At 38.6% G+C, this 25736-nt stretch overlaps 1 protein-coding gene across 3 annotated transcripts in view; it reads left to right on the top strand.

Annotated features, from left to right (window-relative positions):
• Nucleotides 1-204: 204 nt before the first annotated feature.
• Nucleotides 205-25736, top strand: part of B3GLCT (beta 3-glucosyltransferase) — a 61387-nt gene continuing 35855 nt past the window's right edge. For all 3 annotated transcript variants that reach the window (XM_087758853.1, XM_087758854.1, XM_087758852.1), the window contains exons 1-4: nt 205-316; nt 8391-8452; nt 11181-11220; nt 19021-19130. In XM_087758853.1, coding sequence (XP_087614979.1) covers nt 229-316; nt 8391-8452; nt 11181-11220; nt 19021-19130 — 300 coding nt within the window. In that variant the 5' untranslated portion in view covers nt 205-228. The remainder of the gene's footprint in view (nt 317-8390; nt 8453-11180; nt 11221-19020; nt 19131-25736) is intronic.

The following is a 25736-nucleotide window of genomic DNA, read 5'->3' as shown; positions in this document are numbered from 1 at the left end:
TCCCCCTCCTGCCGCCGCTGCCGCCCGGTCCTGCCGGGAGGGAGGGAGGGAGGGAAGGGGAGGAGGGCGGGCCGGCGGCGGTACCGCCACCAGCCGGAGGCCGCTCGCCCGCGCTCCTGCGGCAGAGGCGGGCAGGCGGGCGCACCGTGCCCCTCTCCTCCTCCTCCTCCTCCATCCCCCCCCCCCCCCCCCCCCCCCACGCCGTGCGGCTCGGCGGCCCTTGCCAAGATGTCTCGGGAGCCCGGCTGCAAGCGCTGGCTCTTTTTCGCTGCGTGCGCCCACCTCTGCTTCCTTCTCCCGCCGCTCCGCACCCGGGGTGAGTGGCCGGGGGCCGGGCCGGGCCGCCATGGCGAGGTGAAGGAGGAGATCCGGGACTCTCGGCCCCTCCGCGGAGGGGATGAGGGGGAGGAGGGCACGGGACAGAGCTGGAGATCTTGGGGGGGACGGGGGGGGGCGCCGGAGCCGCCGCTTCCTCACCCCTCCTCACCCCTCCGCCCGCCCCGAGAGGGGAAGCGGCGGGGAGGCGGGACGTGCCCCTTCCCCCGAAGTTTGTTGGTGAGCTGGGCTGGAGCGCGGACGGGGCAGCGCGGGCTCCCCTCAGCGGCCCCGGCTCCCCTCGGCGGCCCCGGCTCCGAGGTGCCGGTGCCGGCCAGCGCCGGGACCGTTTCCCGCCCCGGGGGCCCCCGGCGGCGCGTGGGGAGGAGGGGGCGGCCCTCTCCCCGGGCCACTGCGGGGCAGGGGCAAGCCCCCGCCGGGGAGCCGGTCCTGACGGGCCAGCCGCTCGGGTCGAGGAAATCTGCTTTGAACAACTCGCTAAAACCCACGGCGAAGGCACTCGTGCTCCTGTTTGAAATAGCGCCTTACTGGCTGGGTGTCGCTGAGGGGAGGTGGAAAGGTAATACCGCCTGGTTACACTGTCAGCATAGGGGAAAAATAGTCTTATATTTTAGAGACGTTTTTAATGTGTCTAGGCAGGTGGGAGAAGATTAAAAGAGAAGGGTTAGCAGTGTGTCAGCAGTTGGATCGCCACAGGCTCTTGGAGTTAGGAGCTGTTGCCGTGAGTGTAAGAGTAATGTTTACGTCTGTAAGAAATGTTTGCATCTGTTCTGTTTCTCGTTATTTCTGTTCTTGAATGTTTCCATCTCTGTCCGCATAGGCTTGTCAGTTTGTTCTGAGCTTTTGCATTTGATTCTTTTCCACTGCTAGGGCTTGTGGATCAAAATCCTGCAGGGCAAACTTGGTACAAATCAATCCTGTTTTAAGCAAAGTAAAACTGTGATATTTTCTTTTTTCTCCTGTAAAACACTTTTCACCTACGCAGCTTGGTTTTTGGAGGAGTCCTAATACTCTACTGCTCTTCCTAAAGCTGTATTTCGTTCTTTAAGGGGTGAGTAGTTTTGCTCCAGTGCTTCAGCAAGGTACTGTAGCACTTGTAACCTCGAACAGATTGTAATCGCAGTCAGAGAACAGCAGCTTCAATTTTCTGTGTGCATGTATGTATATTTATTGTACACACTTACATACATACATGTAGGTAGAAGGCAGAAATGGAAAAACTTGGGTTCTTGCTTGTACAACTACATCTGGTTTGGTAGGTCTCAATTAATGCTTGTGTAGAATTTGTTCACCGGAAGCTTATTGCAGTATCGTGGCTTTCTTGTAGTTTTTTAAATATCCTTTTATATTGAAGTCCTTTCTTTCGTAAATTCCCCATGCTTTTGAGATGGCCAGGATAGTAAGTTTGCAAAACAATCAGCTTTTCTCTTGGAAAACAGAAATAATTTGGATTGCATTTCACAGAAGAAAACAGCTTGTCAGTTGGTAGTTAAGTCATTTCATAAATTCCAGCTTGCAGGTGGCAGCTTGCAGAATGGCAAAACGTATTCAGATGATTTTGTTTGGTCTAACTTCTAGACAATCAGAAGGGATAATTATGATGCTTTTTCTATTGTTTTTCTTTGCTCGCCTTTTATAAAGGTACTGGTGTATGCAGCAGTCACTTAGACGTTTCAGTGGTTCACACTGGTGATTTCAGCTGCCTTCTTCCCATATGTGCCATTAGCTTAAAGAAATCTAGTAAAGAAATAAAACGAGTTGCTTTTATTTTATGAAAAGCTTCAGATGCTGGAAATTTGCTTGCATCACCCCCTCCTTTTCCTCTTCCCCCGTTCTCTCTCCCCATTTTGGGTTGATAAATCTGTAAGTCTTCATTCTTGCCTGGCTAGACCAGGGTCTTTGATGCTGATAGAGTGGCAACAATGAAGAAATATTATAAAAGCTTGCATATAAATACATGAAGCTGATTTATTTTTCTTGCTAGCGCTCCCAGGCTGTCTCATTATAGAAGATCCTGTCTCTTTGACTGACAGTGTCAGTGCAGATTTTTTCTGGAATCACATCAATCCATAGAATCTTATGTTCTTTGAACACTTGGGAGGGGGAGGAAACCCAACCAACCCCCAACTAAAACAAAAATAGGCCTTTCATTAAATTGTAATTAGAAGTATAAAGAAATGCTATTTCAACTGTTTTGTCTACTGTGTACAACAGAATGGCTTTCGTTATTTGAAGTGGTTATTATTAGTCATGGTTTTGCTATACATAAGTCATAGAATCATAACTTTTTTGTAGCTCATTTAAACTGACCCACAGTCCAGTGCGGTGATTGGAGTGACTCGGGGGTCATTCAAGTCGGCCTTGAATCAGACTGTAAAAGAGTAACATTACTGTTAACAGAGGTAACAGAAGTGTTGCCTTTCTGCCTCGAATGGATTTTGTCTGTGAACGCAAAAGAATTAACTCCTCAGTTTTTAACATCCTTTGCACTTAAAGGACATATAATTGTAAACGTTTGGAAGTTGTTTACACTTGAAAGGGTAATAGTGAAGAAAGGATTACTTCTACATTTATAATGTGGTATTATATCATTACACATATTTATACAGTATATTGTATTTTAATACTACAGTATTTACATCTATTTTCCTAATAGTTTGTTGGCACGTATTCCTGCAGTTCAGCTGCTGAACAATGAAAATAAATGATTAAGTTCTACTTTCTAGTGTTATAAGCAAGTCTATTTACTCACCAAAATTTTAATGGAAATAATGGAACACTTAAGAAAAATAAATAGGAACTGAAGTTGGTTATAGTACATTCTCAGATTAAATTTCCAGGTTATGAATTCAGCTTCTGTCTGCTTGTGCCAAATGATGTAAATAGCTACGTGTGTTAACAAACTTCAAAGTACACAATACATTAAATAATGAAGTGACAAATACAAAATTACAGGTTGCATTTAAGACAGTGCCTTGCTGTTTTTTTCTGTTTTAGATAGCTTTGTTTGCGAGAAATTGTACAGTTAATCGCCCTAGCTTTTTTGGTTACTGTGACGCCTACACAGTTTGCACTTTTACCAGCTAATGAGTTTCTTCTTGCAATATATTTTCTCTGTGCTCTATGGTAAAGTCAGTGGTCCACCTGAGGTATGCTTGCATTGCATCAAAAAACTCAAAGGGACTAGAGGAAATTCTGGATTTAGCAAAGGTACCTTGAGCTCCAGAGATTGATGTGTGTCTTAGGGAGTTCTATACTGAAAGAAATCTGTTGCAGTGGTCTGAATTAATAATGATGTTTGGACATGAAAAGTTACTGTTTTGTTATAGTAGCATCCGATAGCTCCCAGACATAGGTCATCCTTCTTTGTGTGTGTGTACTTTACAACACAACAAAAAGATATCCTTGCCACAGAGAGTTTACAGTTTCTATCTGTGTTGTACAACTGATCTGGTCATGAGCTGCATGTTGTAGTTAGAATTTTTCTATCTGTGGTCCACTCCTGGGCACATCTTTTTCAGAAACCTCTTGGGAGTGAATTGTGGGTGGATGAATTAATCTTAGAGATGTCCACTTGCACCCAGGCACTGTACTTCCTACCTGTCCTGTGACCCCTTTGTTGGTAAGTCGTATGCCAGCTAGGTTTACCACATTCTTCTGATGCTGCCCTCTTCCCAGTAAATCCTTAGAAGAGGATATTTATTTCCAGGCTGAGAGATCAGGTTGCTTAGCCAGAACAGTCTTGGCCGTATGTTAGTAAGACTTGAATTTACCCCCCAAGTGCATCCCAGTTTATTTCTGAAGACTGCTTTACTTGTATCAAATTATGTGTGCATAACAGATTTGCTAATAAGGTTGTAGAGGGGCCATGGCATATTTGTTGCTAAAATAAATTCATACAGTCTGCCTGAGTGAAAAGCTTGGTTACTGTTGATGAAGACTCTTGAGGCTTTTTTTGTGGTGTCTTCAGGGGTCTGCTAGTCTTAGTGAATGGTTCTTCAGTAGTTTAAAAATAGTCTGAACAGTTCTTGTCTTATCATTAAAATGTATTAGCTGGAAAAAGTCTTCCTGAAATATTTAATGTAAAAGATACCGAGTCATTTTAATATGTTTATTTGTTGGAAAAGAAGGGGAGGCTGCATGTCTGAAAACACTGGGACTAAGAATAATGGTATAGAGAGAGACTTTAACGTTTGTCACAGATATTGGTTTGTTTAATAAATGATATGTATGAGTGTTGCACTGTACATCAGGGCAGCTGCAACAAAACTAATTTTTAGCCAGGCATATTAGGTCTACCACTGTCCTCAAAAACACAGAAAGATTGATATGGGAGATAGTCCAGGAGAGCTGATTCATTTTCAAGGTTCACCTCCTACAACCTCAAGAATGGTTCATCCCCACATGGAGGAAGGCAAGCAAAGATGGCAGGAGGCCCACACGAATGAACAAGGAGCTCCTGACAAAACTTGCACATAAAAAGGAAGCACACAAGAGGTGGAAACAGGGTCAGGTCACCCCAAGAGTCATATGGAGACACGGTCTGAGAGTACAGGTATGCCGTTAGGAAAGCCAGAGCCCACCTGAAGTTGAATCTGGTGAGGGATTCAACTTGTGAAAGGCAAGAAAAAGGTCTTCTATAGGTGTGTCAGCAACAAAAGGGAGACTAGAGAAAATGTGGGCCTGCTTCTGAATGGGGGGAGGGACTTGGTTAAAAGAAGGACATGGAAGAGGGCGAGGAGCTCAAAACCTTCTTTGCCTTGGTCTCTACTGGTAAGGCTCGCCTTCAGCAATTCCAGGCCCCTGAAACTCATGGGAAGGTCTGGAGCAAGGAAGAGTTACTCTCACCGGAGGAGGACCAGTTTTGGGAACATTTAAACAAACTGGACATACAGAAGTCCACAGGACCTAATGGGAGGCACCCACAAGTGCTGACACAGCTTGACGATGTCAATGTAAAGCTGCTCTGGGTAACCTTTGAAAGGTTGTGGTGACTGGGGGATATTCCTGAAGACTAGAAGAGAGCAAATGTCACCCCTGTCTTCAAGGAGGGCAAGGAAGAGAATCTGGGGAAACTATAGGTTGGCCAGCGTCACCTCCTCATTACTGGGAAAGTGCTGAGCAAATAATCCTGGATACCATTACCAAACCGGGAAGGACAAGACAAACCTATGAAGGACAAGAAGGTGATTGGGAGAAGTCAGCATGGTTTTATGAAGGGGCGATCATGCTTGACCAACTCAAAAGACTTCTGTGATGAGATGACTGCCTTCGTGGATGTGGGGAAAGCAGTGGATGTTGTTTATCTCAACTTTAGCAAGGAGTTCAATACTGGCTCCTGTAATGTGATACACGAACTGATGAAGTATGGGCTAGATATGTGGACAGTGAGGTGGATAGAAAACTGTCTGACTTGCTGGGCTCACGGGCTCTGATCAGTGGCATGATGCACTCCAGGGGTTGACAATGGCTCCAGCAGTGTTTAGCCTCTTCATTAATGACCTGGACAATGGGACAAAGTGCACCCTCAGCAAGTTTGCACAGGATACAAAATGGGCAGGAGGGGTTGATGCTGCCATTCAGAGGGACCTGAGCAGGCTGGAGAACTGGGCAAACAAGAAACTTGGAAAACCAAGTTCAATGAAGGGAAATGCCAAGTCCTGCACCTGGCGAGGAGTCACCCCATGCACCAGTGAACACTGGGGGCACACTGTCTGGAAAGCAGCTTTGCAGAGAAGGACCTGGGGGTTCTGGAGGGCAACAAGCTGACCATGAACCAGGAGTGTGCCATTGTGGCAAAGATGGCCAGCAGCCTCCTGGGCTGCATTAGGAAGGGTGTTCCCAGCAGGTCAAGGGAGGTGATCCTTCCTCTCTGCTCAGCACTGGTGAGACACACCTGGGGTGCTGTGTCCAGGTCTGGGCTCCCCAGTACATGAGAGACGTGGACATGCTCGAGTGAGCCCAGCAAAGGACCATGAAGGTTATGAATAGATGGGAGCACCTGACACATGAGGAGAGGCTGAAGGAGCTGGGGCTGTTCAGCCTGGAGAAGAGAAGGTTCAGGGAGAATCTTACCAACATGTATAAATCCCTGATGGGAGGCTGTAAAGAAGACAGAGCCAGACTCTGTGGTGCCTAACAGGACATGAGGTAGCTGGCACAAACTGAAATACAGGAAATTCCATTTAAACATGAGAAATAATTTATTTTTTTTTTACTCTAAGTGATTGAACACTGGAAGAGGTTGCTCAGAGAGTTTGTGGAGTTTCTGTCTTAGGAAATACTCAAAACCTGACTAGACAAGGTCCTGAGCATCCTGCTCTGTGGTGGGGTCGGACTAGATGATCTTCAGGGGTCCTTGCCAGACTCAACAATTCTGTGGTTCTGTAATATGAAGATGAAGTAGGTTGTTAAAATGATTCCCTGAAGAGCTTCTTCTGTGCTCTCAAAGACATAGTATGAAATAGGTCTGTCTTTTCCAGGTTATCTGAGTATTGTTTGATTTGTTTCAAGGATTATGTACATTAATATTTTACAAATCTTAGAAGCAGTGTGGCATGGGTTATTGAATGTTATGGTGAGAGAGGCAGCATCTCTTGTCAATCACAGTTCTTTCAGGTCTCGTGTGCCGTTCCTCAGCTGCATATTAAAAACTGAAAGTCATGAAAATTATGCTTGCATTCAGTCTTGCGAATAAGCTGAATTTATGAGGTGATACTTCTTCAGGTTAATACTACGTAATTAGTACATTTTGCGGAATAAGGGTGTTTTGTATTGATCTTGTAATTAGGATTGTGTCAAGTAGAAGATGTGGATCTGGTTTGTGTAGGGGAAGATGTTCCTTATCTGGAGCTCTAAGTACTGTTATGTTGGAAGAGAAGGAGGAAAAGGATCAGAACATGCTGTCAGCAAGGGATGTAACATAATTGATGAAATTTGGTCTCCAGTTGAAAGAACATAGGGATACAGGTAATCAGAGATGGAGCACCACAGGCTTTGGACAATCTTGTCTTCTTGCTTTCCTACATTCCAGGTTTCTAGCGTGTCAAAGGAATTGACAGTTGCTATCAATTCACTTCAAAATCAATTTCAAGCCATAAATAATTTAAACTTGCAGTGAGACACTCCACTTGTATTGTTGATTTTTTTTTTCCACCCCGGTTTTTAGGAAAACCATCTATTTGAACATGATGAGTAATATCTTGAGTTCCTTCCAAATTATAGCAATTTACTTTCATTTTCATATCTTTAGTGCATTTAAGAAAAAGACTCCTTACGAAGAATCTTAGCAAAGCTTTCTTATGTTAAATGGAACTGCTTTTACAAATGAGCAAGCTGAGATAAATTGATTAGATGACTACATCAACAACAACAACAAAAAAAAACAAAGCCAAAAACCCAGAACCCTTTTTTATGATTATTTTTCTAATACAAACCACAAATGTGTGCGTGGGGTGGTGTCAGTATTAAAGGTTTAAGATAATGCTAGGTCTGTACAAACTAGCTCTTTGGGGTCTCTGTTCTTTTTGTAAATGTTTATTTGGGTCTCTTATGCATTAACAAGTTTGGCTGTTGTTCAAAGATGGCATTCAAAGTGTATGACAGTCATCCTCAAGTTTGATAGAAATTTCCATCGGCTGCTATCGGTTTCTGTGGTTCCACGTGAAGCTTTGGTAATCCAAACTTTAACCTAAAGATAGAGTGGAATGCAGGTCTCCTATGTGACAGCACATTATGCTGTTGTCAAGTGAACTACTGGACTGAACAGATTTGATTTTTTTTTTAAATGGGATTTATTTGCCTTGAAGCCAAGATAAATTGGCTTTACATCAAAGAGTGATCTTTTCAGCGATGTACAGGAATAGAATTGTCAGGCAGCAAACGTATAAATACTGTAAGAACGGACTGTCTTATGTTCATAAAGATTATTGCCAATATAGTATCATTTAATGTGAAAATCTACCTAAATGTTGTTTTTTTTCTTTTGCTGCAGAACTTTGTCAAGCATGAAAATGAGCTCCTATAATATGAAAAAAATCTGCTTTTTCTTTCAGCTTTTGCTGTAAGTGTAGTTCCTGAAGGTGCAGAAGATGAGACTGAACTACCAGTGCTGCAGGTAATAAATCTTAATTGCCAGAGCAGGAACATTTTACAGACATTATAAAATCATCTAGAAGAGACCAGAGCAGAAAGCCTAATATCTGTGACATGGATTAGTTTGATCACTGACTTCAGTGGTACTAAATGTCATATGATGTCTTTCTGTTTTATGTGGCATATAAGAGACCTTTAATGGGACACAAGTTGCATGAGGCACTACTCTTCTAGTATTACTACTATCTTAATGTATCCTATGGTTTCTTAGAATTACTAGAATAAACTTATACTTAGCACTTTGTTATTTCTTTGTTATGCTGGATTTTCTGACTTCTGTTGACATTTGTATTAAGAGAATTAGGTTTTTTGGGTTTTGTTGTGGAACAAAATTATAATTTAGAAAATTTATTTTCTTCAAGATCAGCTGAAGAGTGCATTAGAAACTTATAGTAAAAAAAACTTAGCGGTTTTGCATAGCTTCTACAAGTTGATAGTGTTATTGCTGTTGAAAATAGTTTTTGAGTATATAACCTTTATTAGTTCAGAGACAGGTTTTCCTTTCTTCTTGGTTTTGTATAATACATTGAGAGGGAAATGGGTGCCTCTCTGCTAAATTAGCATTATTACATATTGCTACCCAAGTCACGGCTCAAGTAAAGCTTGCATATGAAGTTTCAAATTAACAGATTAGAAGAACTAATGGTCAGAGCTAGCCCTACTGTTAAACAGCATAATGGATGTTAGGTGTGTATGCATGTATGTCCTTTAACAGACTTCTGTCTACCCATTTTTTTATATGTATGTATTTGTAACAGATATTTGTGTATGTATTAGAGATTTAAGGGAGGAAAATCAAATAAAAGTACTGGAATGAATCAAGACTTAGAATCTATAACTGCCATTTAGATCTAGTGAGCTCACATCAAATGCAATAGAAGTATGGTCAGAGACACGTGTTTCTAAGTAATTTTTGGTTTTGATGATGATTGCTATATCTACAGTAATTTTCATAAATGAAAAAGATCTCTATTGCAAACTGCTGATCTGCTGCAGTGTATCTGGAAAACTAGGTAATGTTCTGTTTTCGTTACTTACAAGTTGCTGGTTGTCAAATTGCATTACTGTCCAATCCAGCTGTTTAATGTTATCATTCATATGCAGGATATAGTTTATGAAAGCTTTCCTATTATTTTAGAGTTTCAAAACCTTCCCTCAGATGAAGTCAGAGGTGCCTGCTAGAACTCTTCAGGCCAAAACACTTTTTTTTTTTTTTTAACATTAACAGGAATATAACAGGCAACAATTGTTTTGTTTTGTGTTTTAATGAAGTTAATTGTAAAATACTGCTTGTTCATCACTGTGTACCACAAAACACATACTTTTTTTGTTTGCATAGAAAATTAATCTTCCCACATTGTTTATGACATAGGTTAACTTAGAATGTGGTGTATATTGAGCTGTAAGATGGCAGTACTGTGTATAGTCATCAAAATAACTTAGTCTTATAAGAATTTTTTTAAACTTTGACCCAGTCAACAAAAAAGGGTTATAAGCATGGATGCAGTGCAGTCATTCTTGAAAAGGTTTTATAGATGGCTACCGAGGAAGTTGGAGCTTATGCGTTTCAGTGTAAAAGTCAGACCTGGACAGAGGGAGAGATCATCTGAGGCAAGTAGGACTAAAAGGATTAGATGGATATCATATTATAAAAAAAAAAGAGGGAGGGAAATGTGTTTATAAATAGGAATTAAGTCACAAGGGGAGGAAAACCTATATATGACCTTATTACTGAGGGGTGCCTTTTATGGCATTTCTATCTGAAGGTCTTAAAAGACTTGAACCAAGTTAAATCCTGCAACACCCTTATGCAATTAGTAAAGATGGTCTTGATTTTACATATGGAGAAACCAAAGCACTGAGGTGCTGTTACCAGGGAGAAATTGTGCATTAAATGAAGGCTCTGTTTTCCTTCCTACAATTTTTGTAGGAAGCACAGAGCTATTTCTCCAGTCCTATCTCTCTACCAGTCAGCAGTTCTTAAACAACACCTTTCCACCCAGCCTCTGTTATTTAGAAGCAATTGAATATGCTCCTAAGATATTTTTATGTGTGTGTCTTCGTTTCCTGGTTAACGCTGCAATGCAATGTCACTGTTGTGTGTTCCTCAGCACTCTGTTAAAATTCCATCACTGATGTATGTGATACCTGAGTAAATCTCAGTGAAGTCATGTTATCTACAACCACCTCTTCATATTTATTTGTCTTGATATAAATTGCTTTTGAGTCGTCTTTTAAGAATTGTGTTTCAATAGATGCTTGATAGTGGATCAAATGAATGTGTTGGGTTTTTTTTTTTTACACACTGAACAGGTGTGTTTGTATTAGAGTTCCATATTCCAAACTTTGTGCTCAGGAGATGCATTTTTTTTTTTTTTTTTTAAAAAAAGACGTCATTAGTATTAACTTAAAGAGCTCTGGTATAAATTGACTCATGGAAAAGCATTCTCTCTTTTTTATTTTTATTCTTTTATTGTATTGTCTAAGTGATAGTATACAAACATGTAGAATATCTGTTTCAATTCTCAATCATGAAAAACTTTTTACTTTAGTTTTTTTATTAGTTCTTAAGTTAAAACCTTTATGTATGCATTTACAGTCTGATGAATGCTTTGACTCCCTGTGTCTCTCTACAGAAATATTTGAGTTTTTGCGTATGTCCTTATTTTGCTTTTTCTTCTTTCTTCTAGAAGTCTGAAAAAAGTGGAACAAATAGAAAAATAAGCAGAGGTAAGTACTGTATAGTCTGTATTTGTTTTCACTTGTGGCTGCTTTTTTAGTATAAATAAAATACGGTTATGCTTTGAAAAGTGACTGTGTTAACAGTGCCTAAATGCTCAACAGCATTGTCAGTTAATTGCCAATTCCCAAATACTTTGGGTTTTTTTTTTCGTTGCTCATGTAGTCTCATCAAACAGAAGCTTCTTGATCTTTGTTTGTATTTGCAATTAACTTAACACAGTTAAGTGTTTTTCTGAAAATGTGCACTTGCGCTATGAAACTGATGCATTGCTTTTTGTAGTACACAGTATTTTAAAATCAAATTTCATGATACTTAGTAGCAGTTCTTGTAAAAATTTAACATGAAACTGCATTTTACCATTCTGTTAGGCTCTCATGTACTTGTTATTATAAATTACTTGTAACAACTTGTAATAACTTTGTAATATCTGGAAACAAGTATTTAAGAAACATGTTAGACATTAATAGGATACTGAGTGGTAAAATACATTTTTACTGGACATGTGAGATAAATTATGACAATAAAAATTCTGCAAGCTTCTGCCTTTTCTGAAAACAAGTCTGATGTCCTTCCAGCAAAAAGTTTACAGACCTGAGATAAGGACTTGCCATCTCTGCACTGTAACCTAGTGCTGCCTCTGCTATACTATAGCAGTTCAATTCTTAAAGCTGCTTGGACTGTTATGGTACTTCTCACCCTTTTAAACCCTGAGCGCTCGGGTCTGCTTGTTCTAAAAAGAGCCAGCTTGACCAAGTCTCTGTTGCAGCAGTTTCTGAGTAGTTGTGAGTTCATTCTGACATCAAAGCTGAACACTGGCAAGGCTTACCATGCTTTTAGTGGAGTTGCTAACAGAACTCTGAATGGTGCTGAGAAGATCTGTTTTCTGTTTGTTGGCTTTTTGGGGGCTTAGTTGCAAGCTCTGTCCCTAACACAAATAACCACTTTTGTGGAAAATAATTAAGTCCATTGTCCCATTAATCTCCCGTTTTAGCATTGAAAGGTCAGGACCTTTCTATAGGAGCTTTGTTACTCTGTTTCCCTGTTCACCCATCCTTAGCTGGTGTCAGTGAAAGTCCATTTCCTCTTTGTGCTCTTTCATCTGTTTCTGTGGAATCTCATAGCAGAGCCAGATGCTGGTTGCTGCTTTTATCACTTCCAGCAGACCTGATGGGTCTCGCTTCATAAAACCCCCAGGGAGGCACTGACAGACTTTTTTTTGGCTTTTGACAGTGCTCAGTTTTCATAAGTCTTAATATAATCTCCTTACTTGGGAAAGTTCTATTTAGGAATGTTACAATAGTACATTAGTGATGTAACTACCATCTGCCATCTATTGTTTGTTTCAGTAGGAGATCACTTTAAAGCAGACAAACTTTTATGCAGCAGGTAGCAAAATTTAGAAACTTGCTTAACAGGAGATAGTGGAAGCAGACCATACCAGCAGTTTCAAGAGGGAACAAGTCCATAAATGTATGGTGAAATAAACAGGCAGCAGTGTATCTTCTGGCATTTCCTAATGCAATAGCTGCGGATGCTGTTAGAGTATGAGGAGCACTGGAGAAAGTGAAGGTCTTGTGGTGTCCCTAAATAGTGTTTCCTGTTGCGACTGTTAAAGACAATATACTGGACTAGATGGACCATTGGTCTGACATAATATGTTGTTTCTTGTGTTCTGTATCTTTTTTTTAATGGGATTCTTCCTCTCCTTAAGAAAGAATTATTTTTTTTTTTAAGTCTCTTTTAACCCATTTCTGTGGGTAAAATCAAGGAAGGACTTGAAACAGAGAATGAAGTTCTTCATGTTCTTGGTTCCTGTGATTTTTTTTCATTCTTTTTCAAACTGTTATAGAAGAAAATTCTTTCTCCTTTATAAATAAACTGTACCTTTGTAACAAGGAAGCAGAGTTACCATCTGTAATTTAACTTTCAGAGTTTTAAGGGCTCTCTTTAAGTGTCCTTAGCCAAGCCTTTGAAGACAGCTATCATCAACATCTTGATATGCTAGTCACCGGGAAGACAAGTGTAATACAGAGAAGACTGAACTTTATGTTCTTACGGTTGCTTTGTCTACCCAGAATGTGAGGTAGCTTTCTGGATTGGCTGGTGTGCAGAGTTTCATGAATGGATGTGTTATAGTCCAGCTGAAAGATCAGTAAAGTGACTTACCAATGTTGGGTCATCATTGCCACGCCATGGCAAAAAGTTTTGCCCTTCAGGTGGATGTATAGGTACTCTATTGATGGGTGTATTTGTCCCCAAATGATAGGCCATATTGCTGACCAACAGTATTTTTAGCTTTTAGAATATTTGAATAACAAAAGCAAATCTCTTCTTGAAGTGAGGCACTAGCTATTTCAGGATAGTGTACAATGACTTCACCTTCTTTGGAAACTCAAGGAAGCACTGAGCTTTGGAGCATGAGTTCTCTAGATTCCTCCTGCAGTCTGTGGAAACGGTCACCCTCTGCAGGTGATCCCTCTGAGATCCAACACAGGTCGAGTCATTCTCTCTGGAGATATTTCTCTCACCACAAGAGTATCTACTAGCTTTTGGATGCGGGGTGAGAGGGTATTTGGTTTGGGTTATTTCTTTCTTTTGTTTTTTTAATGTCTGTGTTAAATGAGAGAAGAATGAAGTAGTCTTGAGGCTTTTCTTTGTTGCATTTGATTCTTGCAAATATGATGATGTTATACTTCCTCTGATCTGCAAATACCTGCAGTAGTCTGAAAGGATCAAAAGTATTTTTTGCAGTTATGTCCTTTTAATATCCTGCCTGGCCTAGATCTGCATTTTATCTAGGCTCTCTAGGAATTAGTGAGGGAAGTTTAGGTGGAAGGGTGAGAACAACATGCAAGGCTTAAATAATTTTTTTCCGTTAGTATCAGAGCAAATGCATAGGTGATGAACCTTTTTTTTTTTTTTTTTGGGTTAAGTAAATGTTAAGACAAGTCATGAGTTCTGAAGTGGTAAGCAACATACTTTATGTACAACGTAACTAGGAAAGAGTGTGCAGTTTGGATACTATTATTTCTAATTTCAAGAAGTAAACAAGCGTACTAAAAATGTGGTGCATTTGGAATTGATTTTAAAGGGGTTTTTTGGATGTTACTAGGGCAAGTAGTTTAGTAAAATTCAGGAAATAGAAATATCTGAAATATCAAACTGCGTTGAGAGAGAGTGTTTGAAGTTAGGCTGGCTTTCAGTTCTTCTGCTGCAGGCCATAACCAGATAATCAGTCATTACGATGCTTATTGCATATATGATAAATAAAGAAGCACGCACACATGGATGAGACTGTGTGTCTGTATCTATCTATCTATATATGTGTATGCATACACTGCCTTTAATCCAGAAAGATCCCAATAACTTTTGTATAAACGTGTACAAATTGTGGTTCCTGGCATGAGAAAAGACTTGTCTCCGCTTTCTGCTTTTAACTGTGGAAGCTTTATACTAGGCTACAATAATTTGCTCAAAATATAAGAACTAAAGGATCCTGATGTGGAGTTTCGGGTTGATTCTAGAGTTGGTATAAAAGGAGGGGAAGGCCTATAGAATATGCAAGTGGCCTAATTTTTTTAAACTTAGAAGCTGAATTTTCTGACCTACACAGTAGAGTTTCTGGTTTGTGAGTTAAAGCACCAGTGCTTCTGCAGTTTAGTTTTTGTCTGACTAAATAACGAGACATTTTGTACTTTCTCACTGGAATGAAAGCCCTCTTTTCATTGTACAAATATTCCATTTAGCCTTGAACAAATTAATTTTATTGCCATCATTTCTTAGGAAAGAAAAACCCAAAGAAAAGAGGAGCTAGATTTAAGCACCATTGACAGAGCTGCAAAGATGTCAGCGGCATTCTTTTACCTATTAGAGGACGGTGGTTAGACTGCATCCTAGTTGTTTTAAAGTCATAATTGTGATTTTTGCAGAAATGGTTTGGACCATGTCAAACATACTCCAGGAAGTATATAAATCATCATGGAATTCTGTCTTTTCTGTGGATGCCTGTTCTACCTTTTTATTGATGTGTTTAAACACTCAATGAGTCAGAGGCACGGTTCTAGATGCCCGCTGTTTCAGGAGAGTTAGGTAATTAGGAATCTCAGGAGCCATTTTCACTCTTCTCCATTTCTAGAACAATAGGAGAGAATGGGGAAGACCCACCTCAGAGTATACTTGCAGCCTGACAATTAAGACTGACTTGGAATGCCAAAGACCTACATTCAGGCCCAAACTGCCTCATAGATGAGAACTTGGGGTTTTTGCATCCTGGGTGAATGCTTTAACCTCTGGCTAGCAGAGGAAGGCTAGCAGGCAACATTATCATCTTGTGTTCTTCCAGGAGCTTTTTTACTCTCGGGAGGGCGGGGGCTGAAATGTTTGTTTTGAATTTTTCAGTAGCTTTGAGTTGACTAAAACAGCCTTTTGTGGTCAATAAACTTTGCAAAAAAAAAAAAAAAAGTCATATAAGTAGTTCATTCGTGCTGTTCGTTATACTGCAATGCTTACCTTCCAAATAGCAGTATTTCCCCACTGCCATGTTTTGAACTGATTTAGTGATAACTCCTAAGGAGGTGTATTTTGCATAGGGTCATTGTATACTTGCTAAAATGTACATTACAGTTAGTGGCTTGTTAAAAGTTTTTTTTAAGGCTCCATTCTGTTTAGCCATGAGACATGGTTGTGATAAGACTCAGGAAGTTTCAGCATTCCTGTTGCTCTTTTTTTTTAAATATATATTCTTTTTTTCTGTGAACTTGCAGTATCTTTCTAATCAATGAGCATTTGAGATTGTTGAAGATATTTTCCAGGTATGGAAATGTGTTAGGGAAATAAAAGAGAAAAGAAGACAACAAGAGAAATAAAGTATATCAGTAGCTCTTTTGGATATTAAGCTTCCCAAAGACTCCATTCTTTGTCTTGCTTGCTTGACTATTTCTCAACTTGAGAAACAATTTAGGTGTTTAAAATTATACATACTTTCTCTTGACTTTTTAATACACTGAATATTTCTCTTAATGAACTATTTTAAATTGTCTATAGCAGAGGAAACTATTGTCATTGGATTAAAGCAGTAACACCAAAGTAGTTAATAGACTACTCCTAGAAAGTATTCTATTGTGGGATATCACAGCTGTTGTTAAATGTACCATAAGTGAAACAGTGTAATTTAGATGCTTGCATATCTGTAAATGTACTGATAACTAAAACAATAATTATGTAAAGCAATACGGTTTTTACTTTTTGTCTCTGGGGATATTTTCAGTGTTGTGCATGTAGATTTAGCCCTTTGACTCTCACTAGCATCATTGAAGTGTAGTTTTAATTTTTGCACTGATTTTAATTTTTGCACAGGAAATCTAGCAAATTTCTTGCTAGATAGCAAATAGCTGTTATTCAGACATTTTTAGTGTGCATGGTTTTTTTAAGCAGTTTGTTGGGTGGGTCAGAGCATGAAGGAATGCTGCATGGGAAAAAACATTAAATGGGAACTGATATCTGTCAGTGCTTATGCCATCTCTGCAACTTTATCACCAGAAACCTCACACAATTTGACATTTTCAGAGTTTGTCTTGGTGAATAAGCTAATAAATTGAGGGAAAAGAGCATCAGGGGAAAAGCAGAAAAAGATTTAACTGCAGCTTTGAGCTGCCGTAGGTCTAAACTAACAAGTAACTGTTCAGAGGAACAAAGGAATATAATTGATGGTCAGGTCTTGGTCATGGCAATCTTCTCATAATCTTAGCAAAGATATTTAGGGTTAATGATCTTTTTGTTGCCACTGTTTTTCTTGTGATCCTTCATCATGTGCTCAGTTTTACTCTTTTTCCTGGAGACCACTACATTCCTTCTTTGGACATTTATTCTCCATCTTTGTTCCACTGTTCTTCACTCATTCTACTTTATTTGCCAAGTTAGTGTTTTTAACCTAGAGGTCAAGATCTTGATGTGAAACTAGGATCTTTTAGGTTGGCTTGATCTACGATGCAAGAATATGCATTTAAAAAAAAAATATTGCGTGAAGTAAAACTTGAATTTATACCTCAGTGAAACTGCAGATTAAAAGTGTTGAAATACTCTACTGCCTGACAAGAAGCTTCACATGGTTCCTCTAAGGTGCTCTGTCCTTGGGATCTTTACACAGACATTGCTGGCAGTAAAATCTGGCAGCTTTCAGTCAGCTGTGACTCTCTGGATTTTCTCTACTGAACTTTCATCCTGGACTATCTTCAATTTGACATCTCCTGTATCTCATTGAAAGTTTGGTTTTGCTGGAATACCAGTAACTCTTCTTAGAAAGCTCTCCTAGAGGTTTTATATCTTTAATTTCTCTGTCAGCTTTCCTAGTGTTGCTAATGATGGTGGTCTCGAAGTTCTGCTTTTCTGAAATTCGACTCCTATGTCTTTTTTGTTACCTATATATTTTTTTTTTTTGGTGTGCACTTTGTTCCTTCTCCACATTTTTTGACATTCTGTGCAGATCCCATGGGACTTCAACTTTGATTTCTTTCCTTTTGGTACTGTCTTGTCTTGGAGTGATGTCATCTGTACACATTAACTCAGCAGCCTTTTCTGTGCTGTCTCCTTGAATTAACTAGAATCTGTTATCTCTTATGCCTGATCTGACTGTCACCTCGAGTGACCGAATTTAAATGCAGTTCTCAATCCCTGCCCACCCTCCCCACAAGTCGGCTTACTTATCTCCTTGAACACTGAACATCATTACTGTCTTGTTGTTCCTTAGGCAGTAATTGGTCAGTCACTTGCTTGCACCTCTTAAGTTGTTGCACCCTGAATGTCCTCGTCTGCCCACTTTCTGCATAGTATCTATAAAGTTCAGCCTTTTCTGGCAAACCAAACAGAAACTGCAACATAGTGGCTCCTCATCTCATACGTTGCAACTTAGTTATGGTCTTCGGTGGGTTATGCAGCATAGGTCAAACTTGTTAAGAATTTTTGAAAGGGCATCTGTCGTCTTCCTTTCATCTTCTCTTCCTCTGCTATGTTCTGCTTCTGAATGGGATCAAATCTGTCTGTTTTTCTTAGCTTTCAAAGTCCTGAGACATTATTCTATCTACTATCTTCAAGAAAATTTGGCTATCATCAGCTTCTCCATGGTATCAGCCTTTGTCACCTACTTGTATTTTTTAATAAGCGCCTTTTTGGGTCCATAAATGTTTGCAAAGCTACTTCATTATTTTCTTTTAAATTTCTCACAGTCTCCTCTTGTGTTGAAAGTTCTTAACTATTGTGCCTTTAAACACTGAGAACACATTTGAGGTGTTGATGCTGTCCTACCAGGTAAAAGTTGTACCTCTTTGTTCTCATGTACATCTCTTTCTATCTGATGTTTGTTTCTGGGTAGGGTTTTAAGCTCTTTATTGAAGAAGCATCTTTTCCATTTCATGTTCATCCATTGCCTAGTGAGGGGAGATTCTGGTCCATGACTAACACCTTTTAACTCTGGTAATAAGGAGTGCTGGTGTATTGGAGAAAAAGGAACTTAATGAATGTGGCTACTGTTAACTGTGGGCGTAAGTTTCTTTGTTGCTGTGGTTCTCCTAGTCGTGTCATACTTTTTATGTGTTAAGCCTAAAAAGGACTGGTTTGGATTTTTTTGTCTGTTAAATTATGCCTTTTTATTATTTCATGAAATGTTTGTATAACTAAAGAAATAGCTTGCTATGTAATAGATTCCCTTGCCACACCTGGGTTCTCAGTAGCTTTGGAGCAAAACTGAAAATAACTTCTTTTGTCTTTAAATCTTGTTATTTTCTGGTTCACAGAATTAAAGGAAATTGTATTTATCATCCAGAGTCAAAGTAATTCTTTTCATTCCAAGAGAGCAGAAGATCTAAAAAGAGATATTTTAAAACAGGCTGCAGATCTTGGAAAGGTATGTTTAGATAATACAGATTGCACCTTGTTATGTATGTTTTTACTGCATTTTACTAAAAATATAGTTTTCTATTGTGCCTTTTTTGTATCCATTTTATTAATCTTATTAATTGTCTTTTGTGTGCTTATAAGAGAACTATTTCAGTGGGTGTTTATTGATTGTATGCCATGATGTATCACCAAATACTTTTAGTTTGAACTATCTACCTTTTTGTATAATAATGGTTTTTGTTTGGATGGCATTTGATGTAAAAGTGATAACAAGAAAGACTGTAGTGTGCGTTTAAGAAAAAGTCAGCTGCTTTCTTCATGAAGTGAAAAACATAATCATTTAAGCAATACTTAGAATAATTTTTAGGTGAGTACTTTATTACATCCAATGAAGATGCTGTAATGTAGATTTTGTCAGAATTTCATTGCACAACCGTAGCATTGTGGCAGTAGAGCAGCAATATATGTGTACGTTAAAATCCCAACACAGGATTCCCTACTTCCTACAACAATAGTCTTCCACACCTCTCTTGCCCACGTCAGTATTAGCTCCCTCCCTGGTGCAGTACCTTCCCTAATGACTCCTTGTTCCTCTGCTACCCCACTGCAGACTGAGCACTCTGCCTCTCACTTGCTGGTGAGCCATGCTGGCCTGGGAGCTGCACATTGTACAAGTCTGCTTTTGACTTAACACTCTAACATGAAATTTTACTTGTAAAGCTTTAGCCTAGAGAGAAGAGGTTTTTGAGAGACTTACATTGAAAGTTAAGGGTACATAAACAATGCTGTATTTTCTTTTGTCTTTAATAAAAACAAGAAAAAAGTAAGAGAGGCATACATCCCCTGATATGAAATAGCTTGCTGTGAGGTTATTGGACCTATTTTTCAACTCCACGTTCTCTGTTGTAAAGGAAAAAGAAGTCTGATTTAAATTATCTTATCTATCTTGGCCTTGGAGTGCCTAAATCAGGTTCCTGGACGTTTTAGGCTTCATTATCCAAGCTTATCAAACCTGTTGTAATTAAATCCGTTCTAACTGCAATTTTTAGTCCCTTAATGAAATCAGTCATGTGAACAGCCTTTGTTCTGCAGCGTTCTGCTCTCCGAGAGTCCTCTTTGGGATTGAGACAAGTGTTCAGATACAATGTGTGCAGAGAGGATTATGGCTTCAGTTGTTAAAAAAAAGGATTTTAGTTGAGTTCTGTAATTGATGTTGCAGAATATGAATGATGAAAGGATCAATAAGTGGAAGTATAAACAGTTTCAGTGAGGCAGGAATATACGCGTTTTATGGGAGAGGTAAAGTCTTTTTTGTAATCAAAGAGTTGTACCTGTGAGTACTTTTGCCTTGAGCAAACTGAACTGGCTTTTAAAAAACTTTATTATCTAATTAAGGAGTTTCTTTTATTGGAATGCTGAAATGGTGATGCTTTTCCAATATTAAGAGGTACGTGTTAGACAGCATTCATGGCATCTTAGAGATGCAGTGGTGGAAATATATCACACCAAAAATTTCATACCTGAAATCTGGGAAAAGGTGAAAGCCATCAATGTACAGGAAAAAAAAATGAGCATAGCCAGCATGTACTTGGCATGTCTTGATTGTTTTTGTCAACTCACAGTTCCACTGCAGGCCACTGTGAGGCATGACCCAATAATATTAATTACGGAAAAGAGACAGAAGGTGTCTTAAATTCCGCACATCAACATTTGAAGTTCTCATTTTTCATTAAAAAGAATACATATGAAATTATTACTTTCAGGCAAAGGAAGTTAAATCCTTGCGTTTTAAAGGACAACTGCTGTATAGAAACAAAAGACTGGATCAACTGAATCATCAGGTTCACTTGCCTGTTGTCACAAGACCAAACGATAGATGTTTAGTCCATAAGGATTCATTAATTATTATTTTCCTCTTGTAAAATGAGAAGTGGAAGCCAACTGTTAGATTTTTGTTATTTAATGAAACTAGAATATCTGCATTGCTTTAAAATGGATTAAATCACTCACATTCATATTTACTTTACATTAATCTTTACAAGTTGTCCATTTATTTTCTTTCACTGTGTACTTAAAACATTTTTTTATGTGAAACTAATCGATAATTCCAGCCACCAGTAGATGTCAGTACTGTGTTCATGCTTCAAAGCATATTCCATAGTGATTTACTGAATATTAGTCAAAACTCTTAAGTTAGAACACAGCAATGAAGAAAATTCCTTAAGAATTTTACCAATTTTCTTAATTTTCTGAGATTTCTGAGCATTTAAGAAGCTCTGTAAACTAGGCCTTCCTAAGAAACACCAAATAAGAATAAGGAAGCTGTCAGAGTGTGAAATAATAATATTTGGGACTGTTCCCTTTCTATCTTCTTAAAAAACTGAGAACCAGGATTACTTTTTTGGCTGTAACGTTTAAGACTAGAAAACAGGTAAAATAGAGTTTTTGAAAAATGATAGATTTTGTCTGCAATACTGTTTTAGATGCAGTTAATGCTATTTAATTGCCTGGGCTTGTGATAATGTTCTGAAGACAAAGGTCTGCGTATTTCTTTATGAAAACTGGTCTAGTAGAGTAAATGCCTTTGTTTGTTTCTTTGTTTCCTTGAGGGTTCTTATATTGAACACCCTCAGCCAATTCATTATGTTCAAAAAACTTTCATTTTTCCTGAAAATCCTAGAGATTAAATGGTATCCTATGTATATTAACCAGAAGAAATATAGCAAATTAGTACTATTCATTATGGAGATTAAAAAAAACAAAACAAACCAAGAATGTAAGAATAAGACTTTAAGACTGATACCATGGAGTACTGGAAAATGAAAATGAGTATCAAGATCAACCCTATTTTTTTAATTAGAATAGGTATGTTTTATGCATAACTTTATTTCCCAATTTTATTAGACCTAGTGTCTTTTTTTCTTTTTTGTAAAATGTTAGCATGCAATCTGTTTCCTTCCTAGCAACAGCTTTCTTTTCTTCTGTAAGGATTTATTCATGTCAAATAAATCCTGTAGCCTCATGAAATGCGCTTATCACCTTAGTTCTTAAAATGCTTATTCCTTAAGACGTAAGAGTTTATCTTGCCAGGCAGCGGACAGTTTTTTTTGTTGACTGACCTTATGAAAAACACGGCTGTTTGGCATATCTTGTCCATTAGCTTTTCATCTCTTTGTAAAACAAAGATCAGGTGCCAGTCTGTACAAGAGCTGTTGGGGAAGGTACTGCCGTGTCATCTGTGATATTAATCTCGTATGCCACTCTACTTGGCCCAGGTCTTGCTAGTCTTTGACCGATCAGCAGGACTCTTTCCACAGCAAAATGATGAATCTAGACTGTGTGAAGGTATCTTGCTGACATGACAAGTCCTGCACTTCCCTGTGGTGAGGGCAGAGATGCTGATGGGGTACCTGGAGCATCTGGCACTCTTACTTTCTCAAAGAACTGAAGTCCCTGCAGGGGGTCCCTCATGGACTTAAAAAATTTAGAATTATTAGGGAACAAGGTACCACAGCGAAAGAGAGGGAGGAAGAAGTTTCGGCCTTTATCGGTAGCCTCCTGAAACCACATAAATCCTTGTCCAGAAGTTTTGAGTATTGTAGTACCTAGTACATGTTGCTCTTGTGATGCTTTTTTCTGTCTGTATTGCTTGAGTCAGATGATAGTACCAGTAACTACTAAAAGCCCTGGATTATCTCTGGTTTATGAATAGAAAATTCTGGAAACAAGATTTCTTTGTCCTTTTCTCCTCCCTGCCCACAACAATATTTTCCATTTAGAGAATGAACACCTAAATATTGCCATACCAGTTGAGTTTTCTCCTAAACTTGCATGCTTGCACCTTGCGTAATTTGGATCTTTTTGTTTAAAAGACAGAGAACAAATTAATGGATTAATTTAGTATTTCAGACTTGCCCTCATTTTCAGATTCCTGTATAAAGTTTAGTTGGACCTTCATTTTTATCCAACCTTTTCTCTCTCCCCCTTTGCTTCTGATTTGCCAGACTTCTATTTGTAGCATCAACCAAAACTTTCATATTTATACCTGTCTTCCAAATCTGTCCACGAAACTTCACATCTATTATGGGGGTACAGCTTGCAGTATAAAAACCTTGTCTCTAATAAGTGTGTGCATTTAACTGGTCAGTGTATGAAGTTCATATTTCCCCTTCCTTAACCATATTAACATCTGCATTTGTTTGTTTTCTGATGTATTACTTATTCTGCTTACATACATTGTCTGATACCAGCATGTTCTTGGTCACTTTCTTTCCTGTTGAGTACATAGTTTCTCTTCATAATGCTTAATTTCTTTTCGGATTTGCATTTTAAAATGCAACTGCTCATTTTGGGGCCTCAGTATTTGAGTGCTCAACTTCTGAAGTGCTTCTAAACTCTGACCTTTTGAAGGGTGAAGTGCTTCCAAGTTCTGAAAATCAAGCCTTTTGAAAATGTTTCAGGAAAAGTGTACAAAATTACTATTCAGTTAGGAAAATTTATTCCAGAGTTCTCTTGAATCTTTTCAAGGGCATCTTGCAGGACTTCACAAATTTGACTGACTTCTGTTTTATCTCTGCTTTCCTCCAGCTGTTCTCTTGGCTTTTTGTTTTAATTGTTTGATCTCTGACTTTCCGATATACCCTTGCTTCTTATTCTGCAAAGGTACCAGAATACTTTTGACAATTAGTAGGCTTTATTATCAGCAAAATCAATGGCTAGCCCATTAACTATTTTGTGCTCGAGACTGTAAAACTTACCTACACTGCAATGCTAGAAGATGAATACGATCATCTTTCTATAATAGGTATTCAGTAGATTTGAAAGAATTTGTAGAAGTTGGATAATATTGCACTGAGATCTTATAACAGTTTTAGCAGTGATGAATGGGCTCCTTTCAGCGCTGCCTTGCACATCATACACTGCTTTTTATAGACTTGCTTTTCCCAGTCAAATATGTGATAATTGCATTGGCTTTTGTATGCAGAAAATCGGACCTGTCACCTTACAGAGATGTATTCTCATGTCAGGACAAAAAAAAAAAACAACGTGAAATTGGCAAGTTCAAAGTGTTTTAGGCAAAGGTGCCTCTCAGCCACTTCTGCAGCGATCTCTGCATACATCACAGGATTTGAATGAAACCATTTTGCTAAGGTATATAGTAAAGAATGAATAAGAGATTGATCTAAAGTTTCCTCTTCTACTGTGACAGCTGTCTGCTATGTTGAAATGGCTCAGTCATCTTTGAATAGAGTGCCATATTCACTGCTCTCAAGTATACATGAGACTAGAATTACTAAATCATTAAAATTAACCCTTGTTACTTGTTAACAGTTTTCTTTGTTTCTTGTAAGTTCTCCTAAGCATCTGCAGCAGTGCTTGAAATACGTTTACCAAATACCTTGCTTTGTGAAAGCTTCTTTCTGTTCTCCTGTTCCTGTTCATTCTCTTCTTCCTTTCTTCTTCCTAAGTTAGAAAATGTATTTTAGGTTTACTTGGTAAGAGACTACTGGGGGGAAGGGACCTGCTGCTCCACGTATCACATTAAGTTAGCTAGGGAGATGACTGCCTCAAACTCGCTGTTAGTGAAAGATGCTCCAGACTTATTTGTCTGTGAAGATAAAAATCTGCTAAGAAATGGAAATACTTAAAACTTTCTGTAAGGCTAAGAATTTCAGTAGATATTGCAATAAAAAGTTGAAGGTTAGTGAGCTAATATTGTTTCCGTAGACTAAAGGGAGAGACAAGCAGAAGACGGAAATAAACCATCGTCTATTTGTGTGTATGACATGGAATTTGCAAACCATCCAATGTTAGAACAGACTTTATAGATTTTGAAGGGACAATTTGCTAATAATAAAAGAATCAACAGAACCCCATAAATAGCTTAATTTCATTTTTGGAGTGTTTTTATTTGTTCTGATTGAGAATGGATTTTAGTATTGTGGCTGATATTAGTGTGTAAGGTGAGTTTTTACTTAAAAGCAAAATCTATCTTAAACAGCTGTTCTAAATAAAGAACTGTATTCAGATCAGTTGGCAACATAATTATTATGGTTCACCATTAATACTTAGTTTTGCGAATAATAGCTGTGTACTGTATATCACACGTCTGTCTTCTGTATGGTTGCTTTTATTCAGAATTCTTGCAAACTGTGAGCTGTGGAGACAGTATTCCTCACTGCTTTTATCCACACAAGTGATAAGCAAACAAATGGCACTTTAGAGCAATTTATTATTGTCATTCTAGGCTACTGTCTCATTATACGCATCTCTGGTGGCATTTATTATAACAAACACTCAAATCTTTTCCAGATTTTTCCACCTTTTTTTTTGTCTTGTTACAAAATAAGACTTATTTTGGGATGTTGGTGATCGTTAACTCTCAAAAGGATAAAACAGGGAAGACAGGATATCTGGGGGGAAGACAGGAGATTCTAGGGGAGGAAAAAGAAAATGCAGAATAAATTGGTGAGAACTCTCATATTGATTAAGTTTCTTCCTCCAAAGGTACACTTTTTAATTAGCAAGTGCAAATACTTGTCTCAGTTTTCAAAATTCAGACTGCTGCTCAAACTAAATATTAGACTGACTTAAAATCCATGTAATCATTTTG

This window comes from Nipponia nippon, unplaced genomic scaffold (genome assembly GCF_047370975.1).
Source record: "Nipponia nippon isolate SJK-2023a ecotype South Korea unplaced genomic scaffold, ASM4737097v1 scaffold_2, whole genome shotgun sequence".
Classification (NCBI taxonomy): domain Eukaryota; kingdom Metazoa; phylum Chordata; class Aves; order Pelecaniformes; family Threskiornithidae; genus Nipponia; species Nipponia nippon.
Note: the sequence above shows the minus strand (reverse complement) of the source record. Positions and strands in the feature narration are given on the sequence as shown.